At 40.3% G+C, this 18,810-nt stretch overlaps 1 protein-coding gene across 1 annotated transcript in view; it reads left to right on the forward strand.

The window, feature by feature from the left end:
- Positions 1 to 10,891: 10,891 nt before the first annotated feature.
- The window catches only part of MACC1 (MET transcriptional regulator MACC1), a 32,979-nt gene continuing 25,060 nt past the window's right edge, over positions 10,892 to 18,810 (forward strand). Inside the window, exon 1 of the mRNA XM_075417460.1 lies at positions 10,892 to 10,956. Within this exon, the coding sequence (XP_075273575.1) occupies positions 10,954 to 10,956 (3 nt within the window). The 5' untranslated portion in view covers positions 10,892 to 10,953. The remainder of the gene's footprint in view (positions 10,957 to 18,810) is intronic.

Below are 18,810 nucleotides of genomic sequence, written 5' to 3' on the forward strand. Positions count from 1 at the left end.
TGGCTGACAAATAAAACTAGACACTCAAATTCATCAAAGTATTTTATGGCTTTTTCATTGGCTCATAAATACATTTCCCAATGTCCAGCACTCAATCAGACTTCGAACAGAAGAGGCACCAGTTATTTAAGATCTGGAAATTCATAATGATGTCAACCTTAATAGAAACATGCACGCAGAAGTGCATTGGATGAATGGTTCTAATTGCAACTATGATTCACTGATTTTCTAACTTTATAAGTATGTTTCCTTTCAAGATTCATCTGCTTCAACGCATGAGGAAGATTCTAGATAATGGAAAGCGGGATGTGAGGTTGAGACCTGAGTCGAAGGATCTGGCATGGAAGTAGCACTGTTTTGACCAGAGAAATGAGTCCTGGAAGAAGTCGTTCCACATGGGGCAACCCAGCACACTCCCCTGATCTGTCACCAAATGCTCCCGGTGCAGCTGGTCAGGAAATCAACAGTGGTAATGGAACCAGAGGGAAGGCACTGCATGGCTTGTGCATGAGACGTGGGCCAAGCTGCAGAGGAGCAGGAGACTGAGTCGCACACCCAAGCCTCGACCTCCCAGTGTGTGAGGCTTGACAGGGCATATCTGTGAGACAGTGTCAGCTCACAACAAGATTGTTAAAGTCAAATGGGAAATATGTATATTTGTTCAACTAAACACCAATATCATCTGTTGTCAAAAGCGGTGAAGGCAGTAACAATGGACCTAGTGGCACTGATAATGGATGCTCTTCATGGGTGTATTTAAGTACTCTTTTCATTATAATGAACTATGGCTTTGATCCACACTTTAATGATCATGACTGAACTTGTATATGATTTTATGTGTTTATGAGGGGAAAAATATGATGACTTACAGCTTGCAGATGTTGCTGAAGAACTAATTTCAAGACACTCATCAGGAAGATCACTCTGGATTTTTTTCAGATTTGTAAGTTGTTCTTTTCCCTCATATTTAAAAGATTAATGTTTTAATGAATAGTATTTTAGTATGACTAAATTTGCCCACTATTAATGAAGTGAGATAATGAGCCTCTATTCCAAAAAGTATTTCTTTATATGGAAATTAAGTCCAAAATGCCAGTTGCCGGCTGCCAGGTTAAACTACGACAAAAGAGTAGCTAATGATATGAAAGCAAAAATGTAGGGTTTTATATGTGCAAGTGTTTATGAGCACTTCTTACGTGTTTTTGCATTTCCATTACTATAGTCTATAAGTTTTACTGAAGCATGCCAGCATCACTGTCCAATTTATGTATGTTTGTGAACTTGGCGTTCAGCAGGAAATGCATGCAAAGGGAATAAAGGGAATCCTCATGGATTCTCTGTGATCCAAACTGTTATTTGAAACCATCTTCATAGACTGATTAACTTTTATGTGTGTCTTTACTGAAATGCAACTGGTTTTTTTGTTACATTTTGAGATGGCTTTACAGCCCATTTTATTTACTCTTCCTACTTGAACGTCCACTCACAGGGCAGTGTCACTGCTGGTCTAAACTCAAAGTTGTCTGAAGTCAGCAAAGTCGCAGCTGTTAACACCACAGTCAGCTTTGGTGCAGGACTGCAATTTCATCATCCCTGAATAATCACAGCTTCCTCACTGCATTCATTTTAAAAGTCAAAGAGAATTGTGCACGGCACTGGAAAATGCCAGGTTAAGCGTCAGTTGTATTATTTTGCTTGAAAATGTTTCCTGAAACCACCCGCGTCATTTAAAGTTTAAAGCAGTTTGTTATTTGATCTTATCCTGCTCCTGGAGGTGTCAATGAAGATAAATCATTACATTCAAAATTAAGGCAACAGGAACGAACTTTGCAAGATTTCTGAGTGAGCACTTCCTTGAGCCAGTCAGCACTGAAAATATTTAGTGCATTGCAGGAACCTGCCTTCTAGAACAGGTCCCATAAAGGCCTTGAAACCAAATATGCTCCTACTTCCACAGCTTTCAGTTAGCAGGGACCAGGGTGCTGAAGAGATGTTCTGTCTTTAACAGCTTTGGTGGTAAACATAGGAATCAGATCCTCAGAAGGTGTAGACTGGAATTACTCCCTTCGCTTCGGCAGAGCTGTTCTGATTAATAGCAGCTGAAGATATGGCATTATTTCTTTTTTATAACTGCATTCACAGCATACGCTGTACTTAAATCATACTATTTATTACGCTTGCAGGTTTTCTCTAAGCTGGCAAATAATTTTTAGTTGGAACCTCTGAAAGCCTTGAAAGACAAAACTTAAAGAGAAACATGATATTAAGAAAAAATGAGGTCAGAATATTGTCTTCTTGCACTACTATTATACCCTTATTAGCAGCCTCAATGCAAAAAATGCTGGTACATGCAGGGAGCGCTCAGCTGCTGCTGCCCTGTGTGCCGCAAGGAATGGCCAGGGGTGCCGGCAGTGGGTGGAAGGCTGCTGTACCAGCACACACTGCTCTGGTAGCACAGGCATTAATTACAGTCATTATGGTAATTGGAGGCAACTGGTGGTACTACTGAATAAGAGGATCTCTTTTAAGTACCATGAGCCCAGAGCTGACAGCAGCTATGTTGAGAACTGGCCAGGTCTGGGAGGGGCTTTGCAGCTGAAATGCTCTTGGTTCCAGCCCTGTTACTCCTGAGGCAGTCAGAAATGATCTTGCCTTTTGGTAGGCAATGTTAAAGACCATCTAGGAAGGTCTCAGAGCCATTATGTGTGCTTCAGATTGGCCATGTGAGGTCACTTGGGAATTAAAGCCAGGTCCTGTGTTTCTCTTGCAAGGATGATAATGCCAGACCTTTTCTGAAAGGAGTGGGGTTGGTCTGCATTAGGAGGAAGTGTTATGTGCTCACAGTGCACCAGAAATTTCTTTTTATAGACAAAAGATTTCAGTTCTACAAATAGTATTTTGCAGATCAGGTGGGTGTTTGTAGAGCTTTTTTTTTTAACTCATTTCAGTTCTTAAAAGGTGAGACGGTATTTTGAGGATTGTGACTGTGTCTGTTTAGTATGTGGAGCCGAGAGAGATCTACTCCAGAGCTTAGATTCCAGCTCAGAGAAAAATATATACATATGCAATATAAGTATGATAATGCTGTCCCTAAAGAGCAAAACACCAAAATACACAGTTAAATATGCATCTGAATTGCATCAACAACAACAAGATTACCTGATGATTTTCTGACTCAGAAACCTGATTGAACACCTGAGTCATTACGTAGCTGAATAGTTTCTTTATCATGGTGTGGGGTTTTTAATTTGCATTGTTGTATGATTTTTCCCTTAGTTGATGTACCTGATGATGAGAAACAGCGTGCCTTTTTCCAGGTACTGGGTACACAGAGAGTGAGAGCTCTGATCCACAGTTCTGTGTCTCTATGACAAAGGCATAGTAGAACTTAACAGATTATAGTCACTATAAAAATAAATATGCTCAAATTATCTAATGAAAATAGATGAAAAATGCAACCAAAACCTGCACATTTTTAATCTACAGAAGTGATGTGTAAGTAATTGATGAGTAAAACCTGATCAGTCCAGGTCTCTTATATAATTCTATGCTAGTTTTACAGACAAATTGTTTTTCATGCTGCAGATGTTATCCAAACGCTGACTCGTATTTCTAGTTATACGCAACATTTGAAAGGAAATTGTTACACTTCTTTATCTAATATACCACACAGTAAATATGACTAATAAATACTTAAGGTATTAGGTACATAGTACCAGGTATGATAGGTCAAAAGTGTAGTAGACTATTGCTTCAGTTATTGCAGAAATGTGCAGTCACAGTGAGCAACAACATGCTGTGGTTAAGGATGCCAGGTGACTGTGAGAACGGGCTAGACGTCAGCCTTTAGCTCCATTCACAGCTTCGCTGCTGACTTGCTATTTAGCTACTTTTTGGACCACAGTTCAGCAAATCAGTTACTGTTGGGTTTATCATTAAACACAGGCTAAAACATTATTAAAGTTAAAATAGGAGGAATATTTTCTACTAAACTGAGGAAATATTCTCAACTGGAGGAAAAAAAAAACCACAACCTTCATTTTACAATGAAGAAGACGCCAGATTTGTGGCCCTAGGTTTTCAGGGCTTGTTAGTGCCTGTATTAGTGGATATATGATCTGTGTTAAAGGGTTGGATAGTTTTTTTATGGGTAAAAAGTTATAATCATGCTGAAATTGATAGATATTTAGCAAATACTTATTCAAGTTGGTAAGACGGTATAACACAAAAATTTTAGTATGTTTGAACCTTTCCAAAATTGCATTTTTATTAATCTTATAAAATCACAGCTAGTAAGCACTTACTTTCAGCTTTAAAAGGCACAAAGAACATGAAACTTCTATTATTTATGCCAGTGTTCAACCCCTGTCTAACATGGAGACAATCAGCTTTTAAGTTTGTGATGGTGCTAAAATACACAGGTCCTACCCTGGTAGCTCAAATCTGATTTTCAGAAGCACCTTATTTCCATATAGGCACCTAAACAAAGGCTTGACTTTCAAAAGTGTCTGCTATGTCCTGACTCCCAGTGAGGCACCCATGGCCAGATTTTCAAGTTCTTAATATACTTGTTGCTGAAAAACTGGTCCATGTTGACAACATATATGGTCAAAGCTAGCCACCTACTATTTAAATCAACTTTGCTGCTTGGTATCTGCAATGAGACCAGGTTCTGAGTGTCTATGTCTACATCGTATAAATGCACATAAGTATCTTCTTTTCTTCCTGTATGGACATTGACTAACCAAAAGAAAAATAAAAAATGTATTGCTATGAGCAAGAGGAGCTTCTGGAGCTGAATTTCTCAAGAATTTGTGTTTTGAATTGGATTTTTAACTTAAAAAAGGAAACCATTACTGGATTTTGTGCTTCCATAGGAGTCCCTCTTTCATTTGTTATTTTCTGTGAGATTCTCTGAGGTCTCACAATACAGTAACCTTTCCTCCACAGACATCCTCAGCTTTCTCTTTTACTTGGATGAGCCTTTTCATGACACTTGCAGCATTCTACCAAATCTGAGATCTGTCTCTACATTGAGCTGAACTGGCTAACAAATTCACAAATGAATGGCGAGAAGGATCAGTCGGAGTCTTAGACAGAGAGAGCGTGATTATATAGACCTTGTTTCCTGAGGAAATCAGGCTAAAAACAACAAGAAAAAATTTTTTTGCTTCATCTCTGGTAATCAGTTATTTTCTGTTTTTCAGTGTGGCCGAGTACAGTGTGTTAATCATTTCTAGAAACACAATATAAGAAAATCTTTTGAAGTGGTACAGTATTTTTCTCGCCTCGCGGCTCATCCTCTTTAAGACATGACCCTTTTGGCCTGGACCCCATTTTTTGCCTTGTCACTCTGCCTGTAGAATTTTTTTTACTGTTACTTGGAATATTTTCTTTGGTGACATGGATGCAATGTAAGCGAAGCGATCCATCTTAATGAGCCCACGGGATTTAATGAGGGACTGGGACAAAACCAGGGTTTTCTCAGCTGAAAGATGTTATTCTTTTAACCAGTCTAATGCTACAGAAATGAGTGCATTGTGGCCGTTGCCTGCTACTGCTTCTGCCTTGGATCTGGAGGCACCACTGCAAGCTCCTCTCTAGGATGGGTCTCTGCCAAACACTGCTTGGACCACAGAGGTCTTTGCCTGTCCCTAATTGACTGACGTGGCAAGCTTGCAGGCTAAAATCTGGTTTTTTTTCTTTTGAGGTCACCTGGTGCTTTTTCTCTGTGGGAATGGAGTAAGTGAACCTTCCCTGCAGAGTGCAGCAGATTCAGCTGTGGGAGAGGTTTACTAGCAACAGAGTGAAAAGGGTGTAAACACAAAAATAAATTGTTGGTTTAATGAACACACTCTGCATAAAGTAATCTAACAACTAACCAGGCTGGACAGCTTTATTTACAGAGAGGAAATACAAATGTTTTCATGGTACAAAGGACATCTTGTGGGTCCTTCCCTAGGGCACAAGTTCCAACCCACTTGGTATTTCAAGAGAGAAACAGATGTTTTTCTACCACTTTCAGAGCCCTTCCTCCAAGTCCCGTTTGGCAGCCATATGCTTACCACTCAGGAAAGTTCCTACCCTGATATTCTTCAGTCCAGTTTGCCAGCTACCTATTCATATCAATGTTTCAATTGGACAAGCCTCTTCAAAGTTTTCTCTTCATTAGGAAAAAACCCCTCTCTTTTAAAAATAATTTAACACTCAGTCAGCATAAGGGCATGGTACACTTATTCCTTCACTAAGATAAATACTGGAGAAAACCAAGGATTTTCCTTGAGTTGTTGATATATGCAAATCAGAACAACTGTGTTTTCACTAGGACTTTCTGGGTGGCATTTTCCCTCCCCCCTGTTTTTTTAAAACATATTTCAGTTCTTGATGCAGCTCACCATGGAGAACTGATTCAATTTTTGTTTTCCCCAGAGTGCAAGCAGATATAATAAATACAGATATAGCTTCTGCTGCTCAGTAGAACATCTTTCTTACTAACTTCCATGCTGCACAGTGTTGTTTCGGTTTGGTCTATTGCCTGCAGCAGTTTCAGTACATATTTTTGCAGCAGACTTTGGCTGCAATTTTCCATACTGTAGTGCTGTTGCCACAAGTTCTATGTGTTCATTATAATACGATGCCACAGGTTTTTTTTAAACCGAATGTTCACCTTGACTAAAATCTAAGAGATAGCCCGCTGAGGATAATGCTTTGAGAGTTATTTTTCTGATGTTTAACATTGCACAGAACTTTATCCTGCTCTTCAGAAAGCAGGTATAAGCTTTCTGATTGCTTTGGTTCACTATTTATCAGGAAAGGTGGTTTTGCCTGCCTGGGTGGAGTATTCATCAGTGTTTGTAAAGCCTGTTTTGTATTAGAAACTTTTGTTAGTATAAGTAATGTCCCTTAGGAATGTGATTTTTGGCAACGTTTGATACTGGCAACAGTCCTAATGTGGACACAGAACCGGCAGAAGAAGTGCTTTTGCTGGTATAGATTACACTCAGGGCTCTGGAATCAGTAAAAACAGCCAAAACCGCTTTTGCGAGCATGACTATACTATTAAACATTTGCTAGCATAGACCTGGCAGAAACCCAGTTTTCACCCCCACACCTCTCTAGGTTATTAAATGTCATTTCATTGGGAGGTATACTCAAGCTGCTACTTCATCTGTAAACATCTTTGGCTAATATTCTCTGCCATGGAAGTTTCTCTTCCACTGCTGGGGAGGGAGGAGAGAAAAAAAAATACATATTTGACCATGTATGAGTGGCTTCTTTGTATCCAGAATGGCCTCACATTGTACCTTTGTTTCCTCTCACACCTGAATGCATAAATCATGGTGTACTGACCACAGCTAATTTTCATTGGAAATCATTGTACAGGTAACTGTCACATAGCCTAGGGTTTACAGTGCCCTTCTTCTCATGGTCTCATGGGCAGCAGGTTCATGTTTGTGTTCTCTCTGTGAGCTTTAGGAATGAGTGAAACAAATGGGATGACAACAATATGTAATGTACACTGAAGCCTTGGTGTTTATGATTCTTCTGATGACAACTGCAGCAAAACTGAGATCAGATCCAAAAAGATATGCTGCTTTCTGCTCCATCTACTCAGTGTATTGCAGGCACATAAAATATGTTTACAAGCAGAACCAAAGTGAGTCCTTTGACCCTGCAATCATTGCTAGGTTTAGCTGTCAAAATATGTAGTTATTTTAACAAAAAAACAAAAATGAAAAAATCAGTGAAGTGGAAAACACATAATGTAAGCAAATGAAAAATGAAGACATGGCTGCCACTTCCCATATATATTATGTCATGTCAAGCCAGAATGTGATGGTTTATGCTCCCAAGCTTTCCAGGATCCTGCCACCACTACCATTAAGGTTGCAAAAGCCCAAGGATGTGGCTTGGCGGCATTCACCCACTTCCAAAGCGAGGTAAGTGTCCCGTGGTGTTGCTTGTGCCCTGGAGTTGGCAGCCCTAGTTGCTGCAGACCAGGTCTCCTGCTCTCTGCGTTCACATGGACCAACCCATCGTACCCAGTTTTCATCCAGGGCTTCCTACATACACGTGCTAACCTCCAAACTCTCCATCTCAAAATTAATCTCATAGGTCCTGCTTCCGCCCCAAAATATTCCTTCCCAAATTCCATTGATTAAAAAAAAAAAAGAAAGAAGCAAAATATACTGCCAAACGAGCCTGCGAGCATCTGCTATTGCTTTTGCCTGTGTGTACAGCATGTGGGTTTCCCCTGTACACAAACAGTGCCATTAATTAAACACATGAAAATGCTTATTAACTGTCCACGTAAGACTTATCGTTCCAAAGACCTAACAGTATAATCTATTTTCTGGAAGACTTTGCCTTGAAAATGAGTCAAACTGCAGAAAACCGCAGTGTCTCCTCAAACGATGTTCAAAGGAAAGTCCTTGCAGAGCATGGGTTTCAGCGGAGTCTGGAAATGGAAGCTGGCTGGTCAGATCTGGTTTTGGAGAGGTAGCTGGGTATGCAGCCTGTCTTTTAAACACCTGCTGGAGATGCCTTCAAGGTAAACTCTGTTATGCAACAAGACAAAAGTGGCAGAGCTTAATAAAAATGTGGGATATAATAATTGGTCACCCTTTTACAGAAAACCCAGATAGACTATGTTAATACTCAAGCCCTTTTCTGAGGCCCGTAGGTGTACTGAAATCCTGTAAATGCTTTACGTGGGTCAGCAGGATCCCGGCTGCACGGTCCCACAGAGCTATAGGTATAAATATCCTTTATAGTGATTTTTCTAGCTGAGAAACAGTTCAAAATCGTATTAGGTTTAATGAATTTTGATCCATCCTTATGAAAAGAGATGTTAGAAATCATCAGACTAAACTTAAGTCTTCCTGTTTAAGGCAAAATACCACTGCTATTTTTTAGACTATTCTTTGAATCAAAAGAATGGATTGTCAAAAACATCTGTCTCTGAAAACACTTCCACTGGTAATCAACATTTCTATTTTGAGCTAATGGTCCATTCAGAGAAATGAAGACTGGGGAAAAGTATCTTATCTAAATGAAAATTTTAAGGAGTAGTCCGATGACAGAAAAGGGGCTGAAATTTAGAGTTTAATGAGCCAAGGTCTTGATTTATTGTTAAGTTATATTCATATAACAGTGAGTTTCAACTGGGTTGGGTGTCATTGTCATTAGTATTAGATACACATGATAGACAGTACCTACCTCAAAAAATCCAGAAAATGAAATATATAACAAAAATTAAATACTTGCTTTCTTAATAGCTCTGAGTGAGCCAAGCATGTCTGGAAATGTTTTCCTTCTCCTCCTGGTGTCTGACAGGGCTTTATCTGCCCTACATATTCTATTTCCAGATCCTGAATTTCTAAACTACACTTTTAGAGAGGCAGCGGGAGTAGAAATGACTTATTTTTTCTGGAACAGGTAGTTTGAGCATGAATTGAATAACCCTGCTACGTTCCTCTAGCCTCCTGCTTCTGACAGCAGGACAGAGCGCTCTCAACAATATATTTAGCGGGTTAAAGGATTTGGAGATGGGGCATCTCTTTTTTTATGTTTGTCGCAGTCAATACATTATTATACAAAACAGAAGAGATTTGCACCCCAAAATTCCATATGGTCTGGTGGGAAAGGCTGTTTTCTGGATTAAGGAGGGAGGAGGGAAAGTGTTCAGTTCTCTGAAGGAACTGAATGGTGCTGCAATAGACTGACCATTTAGTTGAAATAGTGCTGGCACCATTTCAAGTTCATTTATTCCCAGATGAAACTATTTGCTGAGTTTCACCCCACGGTACTACCAGTCCTGGCCAAACAAAACCACTTATTTTGGCAAGTAGCTTATTTGGTGGCAATTGCCCACCGATATTGATGCTATCTCCTCCATAAACAATCCGGATTCTGCCTTTCTCCGTTTTTTTTTATCCTGTTTGATTTATACTTCAGCTTTTCAGAGTCAGGCTTAGAAAGCCTGTAAAGCCTCTTTTCATCAAAGGGGAGTTTCAGCTATGAATCCTAAGTGCTGCAAAAACACAGGTAACAAATAACAACAGGACAGGCAAATCATTTCTTCTCCAACTCCCTGTGACATTCCTGGTGCAAAGACCATTTATCTTATCTTTCTGTGGCTATAATCTTTGTCCCTCTAATCTTGATCAACTTTATCCTGCAAAATGGTGAAATCACTGAAAAAACACCTGCAATATAACGTCTGGGAAAACTTGCTATTTCCTCAAGCTTGTGGAGCCAAAAAGCAACTCTCTCCCCTGCCTGCCTTGCTGAATGTCTCTGCTTTCCCTTCTCTGCAAATGTCTTCTCAGGCCGTTGCCACCCCTCCTTCACTTGCTTCCTCATACCCATGTCTGATTCTCTCACAAGCACAGAGATGCCCAAACCGGTCATACAGGTTCACGAGATTTTGGTCACTGTATTCATTGCCTCTAAATCTAATTATTTCTAACCTTGACCTTTCTCAAAAGACCATTCTTTGTCCCCCTCCCAGCAATTCAATGTATCTGCAACATGGCGCAGGAAAATAGAAAGCCCTAACTCCCAGTAGCACACAAGGAGCACACGCTGCTTCCTTCTTCACTCCTCGATGTGCCTTTCTCTCCTCCCTAAGGCGAAACTCCCACACCACCTCTCCTGGTTTCAGGTGTAATCACAAGCCAGCTGAAGGCAATTCTGGGTAATGTAGTTCCATCTCTCCCTCCTGTCTGTTGGAAGGAGTGGTGCCGGGTCCCTGCCAGACTGCATATTCCAGCAGGCATTGCTCAGCACCCCAAGGAGACGGGCTCGCCAGGTGTGCTCCCAGCACCTACCCAAACCCGGAGCACGCCGGAGTTTTTCAAAGCCGGAGCAAGAATAAGTGCTCCTTCAACGGCGCTGATGTCTTGAGCAACGACATAATTTGGATCTAGGAGAAAGCTCTTAGCTTGCAGAATGGTGAGTTTGCTTTTTTCTTCCAAGTATCTGTTGCTGGTTTTGGTTAAAATACTTTGGAAGGGCTGAAATATCAGAGTAGTTTTTTACCTAGTACTAATGTTGCACTCTGATACTCTCTTTTTGGCCATAGCTAGTGCCAGGTGCCTCTGGAGAAGGTGCAGAACCTGTGTAGGTTTTGAATTGCACGATATTGTACCCTAGGGTGGTTTGGGATGTGCGGAGAAAGGCACGACGGCGCTTGCTAAGTGCTGGTGATTGCCTTTCCTGAGAGCATAAATAACAGTGAACCTCTTAGGATTTTAAATCAACCAGTATTAAGCTGGCCTTCTCTGTCTTCTTTCTGTTGTGAAATAAGGCACCGTGGGGCGGTGTGTGTGTGTATGCGTGCATATGTGGGGTTTGGGTTTTGTTTGTTTGGTTCAGTTTTATTGAAGCATTATATGAATTGAAATGCTCTTTTTCACACATGCAGCAGTTGGACTGGCCCCTGGCTTTGTGAGTAGGGGGTCAGGAGCGTGCAGTAGGGTGCTGAACACCGCATAACAATCCTCCTTGCTAAAAAGGCAGCTATTAGAAATCAGAAAAACATTTTCGAGAGCATATGTACTTCTGAACTTCAAAATATTCATTCTCTGTTAAAAGAATCATTGAAAGGTAGTGTCTCCAGGCTAAATGGAGGGAAGATCTCTGTGGAGGCAAGACCTATCATGCTGACAGACCTTAAACAAGCTCCCTTTATGGCTAAAAAATGACAAGCAGAGCTGGCCAGTCTGTTTAAAAATATAAACATTTAAATGAAAGACAAGAAAGAAACAGTTCTTATTCTCTTCCCACCTGTTATTACCACTTAGCTAATGACATATTTTCTTTGATACAGATTTCTTTTTTAAAGGACACAGCTCAAAATCTTAACAGCCTGGCTTTACTACGAAATGGCAATAGGCATCCCCCTGAGTAAGTTAGAGAGGGAGGGAATGAGGGAGGGGATCATTTGTACTGGGTAAATCTTGGGAGGTGTGAATTGCCACACTGGCAACCCTTTCCCTAGCCCAAAACCATGTATTTGACAGTGGTTAATAAGAAATGCTCCAACACTGAACTTACACACTGAAACCAGTCACACGGTGTCCGTGTTGGGTGGGAGATGTACAACGGGATTCACAACACAAGTACAAGCTGGTTATTGTCATGCTGGAAGCCATAGAATAGTGTTTACATTGGGTATATTAAAACTGAGGAATACCTAGCGTCGGATTCACTACACTGTATAGTACAACAATATCCTGTGGGAATGTGTTGAAGGGCTAATTATATGTTGCAATATTGATCATTTACATGTTTGGTTTAAAATGTTCTGCTGTCTCTTTTTCCTCCCCCTTCCTCCCCTTATTATAAGAATGGTTAATTGGGTTCAATTGCACACGTCTTTGCTATTCAGCTTCCTTTTAACTCTTTATCATAGTGATTATATTCCTGTGGCCCAGGAATATTTGTGTTTGCTGGACTGTCTCTGAGGGATTTCTACGAAGGGTGTCCAAGGGAAGAAAAAACTTTGACATTTTCTACCTCTGAAGTTGGCTGTATTTCCTCTGTATTTTCCACAACAGATAAACTCCTTGAGAAACTATATGGGTTTATGCTACTGTAAACTTTGGTGTAAGTCCCTGCAGGGAAGTCTACCCTGGAAATATGAATACAAAATAAGTGGAAGAAACACTATAAGCACATGCAATGCAGAAAATATAAATGATGTTTCTGTAAAATCCAAAAGACTAGCTTTTTGGACAGAACAGCCAATTAGTCAGCCTAACATGATGGTGTCTAAAGAATGTCCTCCTGTCTGAAGAGCTGAGCTCTACGGTAGTGGCAGCTGCACTATGGCAAACTTCTGCACCCCAAACTATGGTGCGTACTCGCAAAAAAATTTACAGAAGAATAAGCACAGCTCTGGCTGGAACTATAGGCTCTCCCATCCCTTCTCCTACAAAATACTGCATAGGATCGTAAGTTACCTCACAGACCCCACAACGGGAAATGGAAGGTGACTGGAGAGGAGAAAAGGAGCTATTTCTGCAGCATCCCTTTCCTGACATTCCCATACTCTGTTGCAACAACAAAAAGTTTAGTCTAATTTGACCCTCTATCTTTTTAACTGCTGCCTCTATGAAAGCCTTCTCCTCTCATCTTTCTTGAATTCTATTCAGTTCATTTCCTTTAAATCTGTATTTTCAGGAGTACGTAAGTTTTTTTTCAGAAACTGAATTCCAGAGTAAAGGTGAGGCTATATACTTGTGGAAAACATATATATGTATTTGCTCTGTAAAATTTTACCGTATTTTCATCTGCTTCTCAGTACAGACCAGTATCTTATTTGCGTTTCTATATATCAGGTAAACATCCTTGATAAACTGCTGAGGATCATGCTTAAACTTTTTCAAAGAAACTACAACTAGTTTACAAATCCACGTGTACGAGTAATTTTAAATTGCTGCTGTGAAAGCACCTCTTCTTGTTCTTATCTACAGCAAATTTAATCTTATGCTGTTCAATTCATTAGGCTTTCCTGTAGTTCTTCATAGTCTGCTCTAGTGTTAGTAACCTCAGGAATTTTGATTTATGAGCAAACACTGTCATATCCCTTTCCACTGACCTTCCTGTCCCACCCTCCAGGATTTACTCAAAGTGCCTATTGTATATCTCAATAAGCAGAGGCACTGGAGCACTTTCCTACCAAGGAGCGGTGGTGAAGTTGAATCAGGGCTTTGAATGACTGAAAACTTCAGAAAACTGAAACAAAGTTTTATAGCTTGCAGCAAATGATGTTTTGGGCTCTGGTTTGGTGTCCTCATGGTGCAGAGGAAAAGCTTTTAGGTGTGGATGTACCCGGACATCCTTTTCAAAGAGTTTTCTAGGAGGCGTATACAGCTTCATTTCTGTAACAGTAGTCCTTTCCTTGCGTAGCTGAGGTTCGCCTAGTAAGTCAGCCTGCCGAGGAAGAAGATGGCTGATTATTTAGCTGAAAGCTGCGTTACGTACCTTCAGATGCTGCCCCCCCCTTGCTGTGTGGGTGACAGCAGACTGAAATGCTCTGGAAACCCAATGAGTATTCTGGTAGATTCTTCTAGTCTTCTGCTTGGTATAAGTATTTACAAAAGACTCTGTATGGCAGTTATTTGAATCCGAAACGTAGAGAGTTGAATCTCTTTGCCATTTTCTTTAGCTTTGTCAATGGGGAAAGGATCTCTTTGAATTATTAGAGGAAGTCTGCCTTCACTGGAGACTTGGAATACTTAATAATCTTTGTGTTCCTCTTTACAGCATACCGGTGAGATGGGGACCTGCCATTTTACTTCGGATAAGTTCTTGCACTACATTTAGGCTGCTCTAATGGCTACCTTCTGCTGACTGGGGTAGTCCCTTTTCTCATACCTTGCCATTACTTCCCACAGGCCAGCACAGGTGGATACTGACTCATTGTGCCTGGGCCAGCTCCCTGTGAGCCCAGATAAGCACCAGCGTTGATGCAAAGGAGATGTAGGACTGCTGCTTTCTGGAGCAGCCAGACAGCCAGCCACCCAGTCAGATGGCATCCCCAAGAGCAGGCTTAGCCTCAAGCGCAGTGCCAGATGATCTTGTCTCTTGTCTAAGACCTTAAAAACTTGGGAGATTTGACTGTGGTTCTATCCGAGGTTTGCTCTGAATTAATTCTTTAATCACTGTCTCTCTCTCCATGGAGATATGTAATACTTCCTTGCATTAAATGGGAGTTCACAAGTATTTAAATTGATTCTAAAATGTATTGGCTCATACTTTAATCTGCACTGACCTCTAGTTAGATGTAATGGTATTAATTCAGGTTATGTCTTTACTTACTAATACAAACTGCCAACAGCCTTGCTTGTCCATTGTGCCAGTCATCTTGCAATCATGCCAAAGCAAGCAGCTCCTTTCTCACTGGCTGCAGCACATTGCATCGCAAAACACTTGTGCAACAGCTTAACGAGGAGTTGTTTGAGTTCCCACTTGAGCCTATATCTGTAAAAAACCCAAAAGTTTCATCAGTAGACTTAAACCTTGTGACCCATCAGTGGCAAATCCTACAGCCTAAATTTTTTTCCTATGATCTAATTTGGACCAAAACTTGGTCCATGTATTGACATGGAGAATAAGCTGTATTTCTATATGTACCAAGCTGTGTAATTAAAAGGAAATGACTTTGTCTGAAATAACTGGGGGGAGGGGAGGGGCAGTTGGCAAGACTTTTAGGTGACTTAGATTTATTCATACATAATCTAATGCAACACAAACTCTGAGCCCTGAAGAAAAGGCTATGATGTGATGATAACCTTTTTATGAGTTCACTCCCTCTGATCCACTAGCCTTAATTTAGCAGGATCTCTGTAAAGGTGAGAGGGGTGTGACGCAGCAGAGACATAAGAATTCTCAATTTATTCATAGCACTGCCCTAATTCCTGCAGCACAAATTGTCACCTGTTGCTCCTTGTGAAATTATAGTGCTGTGAACAGAAGTAATTCCAGTTTGTTCTCCTGCTCAGTGATTTTTTTTTTTCTTTTTTTTCCCTTTTCTTTCTTTCTTCTTCCTGTTTGAAATTTAGTCTGTTCTTTAGTGTGGACACTAGTTTTTCAGGTGTGGACTAAGACTGTTAACTTGCTTCCAGTAAGTTGTATACAACTATCAAGTGAAATGAATAACATGACGAATATATGTATCTCATTAGTTTTCAGAGGAAACGTCCAACAGTTCTCAGCAGAAGTAGCTTCTGATTGAAGTGTTCATAATATTTGTCTTAAAGGATGAGAAGAGGAAAGCTAAACTCGAACCTGGCCCCTCCCTTTCCATACATAGGACAAACTGACAAGGAGCATATTTGTCTAGACCTGCAGCTAGATGGTACACAGGATATGGGTTAAACTCATTGAACCAAGCTTAAAAGTCTGCACGCTAAACTCCATATAATTTTGAGGAGAGTGTGGGAAGTTAGCGTGGCTTCCCGAGCGAGATACGTGGTTTTCTTCTTTTTTCTGAAGCGCTCAGAAGCGTTTGGACTCTGAGGTGTATGTGTGATTCTAATTGTAAGTGCTTAAAGCATGCATCATCCTAACATAAATAACTTCATCTCTTTCTCTCATCAGTGAAGAGCAAGAGGTGCATTTAATGGTTCTTAGAGTTACCTTTTTGTCTGCCAGAGCACAGGTACTTCTGCTCTGCCAGCTGGATCTCACCCACAGTTACTTGCCTGGCTTGCACTGTTGCATGGATACTAAAATGGCTGAGCAGAAAAGTGCTGCTTATCTGGAAAATATGTAAGAAAGACCTTTGCACCTTGGAATTCCCTGGTGTATTTTTTCTGGTAATGATTGTACTTCAGTCACAAAACACACATGCAGGAGGTACTGTATGTACTGACATGCTCCCCAGAAAAGTAAGAATTTCCATAGACTTTTCCTCATCTCTTGTAGAATATGGTAGCAGAAACAGAAGGACAGTTTTCTTGAAGTCTGGACATAAAGTAAGTTGCATTCACCATCACAGTGATTTTTCTTTTTTTTTATTTTTTTTTTTTTAATGTAATAAATGATCTTGGACTTCTAAATTTGGCTACTGGCCAGTTGTTTTACTGGGTAAATGAAACCATGGAAGAGAGAAAACTCTGTGGGGAATGTGTGTACGCCACTAATTTCCTGCTACCTGTTATATGTAGTTACAGGTTACTTGTATCTGATTTTGAGATGTGATTTGTGCTCATAGCTGGAAAGGGAGGCCAAACCTAGCAATCCCAAAGGCTGTCAGAAGGTATTATGAATACCTGCCTTGCTCTGCGGTTAACTGCCTTTTCATGATGTGAACACTGTGGGACAGAGAAGGGCTTTTGTGATATTTATGCAGTTGCTTTCAAAGCCCTGGTCTTGGTGGCAGTTTTCTTCCCATGGCACCTGCAAGTCCTGTGCTTGGTTGATGATTTCCTGAGTGATCTGGGGAAAGTTGTTTGGAGATGGATTTTTAAGGGGTTAGCACATGTCTATGCAGTTCTTCCTGTGGGAGTGGAAGATGCTGGAATGTAGCTGTCAGTCTCTTTGTGTTTTGGTCTTTCCACTGTAAACTTGTCTATCTCCATTTTTCCCCCATCTCTGCCCTTCCGTGCCTTGTGCATTAAACAATTAGTTCCTTGTGACCAGGCTGTGCTTGCTATGTATTGGTACAAAGCTTAGCAGATGGATGCTATTGCAGCTAGTTCTACCAGGATATAAATAAAAAAAAGTAAAAGAAAACCTTGGTTTGGGTTCCAACAGAATAGAAACATCAGCTCTGGGGCTCAAAATTGGATTTTTTTTTTTTTCAACAGTTTCAGTTCAATAAAAGGTATTCAGCTTGGCACAATAACAGCTAGGTGAAAGTCTGTAGTCTTGATTCCACATAGGAAAAACAAAGATGATTGCTCTGTTTCTTTTGGCTTTGAAATCTGTGAATAACTCAAATTTAGTGATTCGGAAACAGCCTGGTAACTATAGGAGCTGCCAGGTTTTGAGCTTCTCTGCCTGTGGTGCTGAGATCTGTGTGTCTTGAGCTCTGTTCCTCTTGGGACAGGTAGATCTGGGAGGCTGAAAAACCTGCATGTTTCTTAAATGGCAAATTGCCTCTCTCCTAATACGGAGAAAGTGCAGTGAAAGCTCACTCTCTTTCTCTCCAGGCAAAATGTTCACATCACATATGATTACGGGTTAAGCCTTAGTTTTTTCTAGTGATAATCTCTAAAGAACTTTAAAATGAAATTACTTATGTGAACACTAGTGATATAGCATACTGAATGATGACAACCTTGACTTACCATTGTAAAATCTTGCTAAAATCAGCAGTGTGAGATGAATTTGCACTGCAAAACAAAATGATCCGAAAACAGAAAAACTATGTTATAGACATTTTTTAGATCAGGATGTTTCGGGTTTTGAGCAAAGTTGTACACACTTCTGTTTAGCACAGACGAAGCAACTTATACAAATATAACCCTGGACTAGGAGCTGACCTAAACTAACCTTATGCTGGACAACATTTGGACCATGCACCTCCAAGAATACTTGCCAAGTTAAAGTTTAGATGAAGCTTTGGAAGCAGAGCATGTTTCATTTGAGTTTTCATTTTCATACCTCATGCTTTTCTTTCCCTTTTTGTACTAGACAGCTCTTTGTTGGAGAATCCTATGTGCTGCAAATATCTGCTTGTCATCATCAATGGCCTGAAACATAGAAGAATATTTGCCATAAAAGGGAGACTGAAAATCTCGTCCAATAAATTGCACAGCCAGGATTACAAGTGTCTGTAACAGAGATACAACAGCAGTCTTCTGTCTTACTACAGACAAGGAAAAATGTCTTAAGCGAAGTAACTTGCCATCACACATCAAGGTGTGTATTTGATTTGATGTTTATAAGTTAAATGTTAAAATGATATCTACACATTATGACACCTGCACACTTTAATCAAGGCACCCCTGACAGTGATGGCAAGGATACATGTGTAATGGTGAGAGTGAGCTGCTTGATCTAAACAGCCTTTCAACTGCACTGTAAATGTGTTGTGTATGTTGATCTCCATAGAAAATCCATAAAATAACAAATGTGGTTAGAAAAAAATGCAAAGAGTAGAATTTTGCATATATGTTTCTGGAGCTTTTCATATAACACACATTTTGAACCCTTATTATCTTTAGAGGTAGGAGCTAGTCAAAGGTGCAAAACTCGAGTCTTGCTGCCAAGGAGGTGAGATAGATGGGTAGGGAAATACTTTGTTCATCAAAGTCAGAGACCTTTTGGAAAATCTGTGAATGCTTCCTCCCA

The sequence above is a fragment of the Opisthocomus hoazin genome, chromosome 4 (genome assembly GCF_030867145.1).
Source record: "Opisthocomus hoazin isolate bOpiHoa1 chromosome 4, bOpiHoa1.hap1, whole genome shotgun sequence".
NCBI lineage: Eukaryota > Metazoa > Chordata > Aves > Opisthocomiformes > Opisthocomidae > Opisthocomus > Opisthocomus hoazin.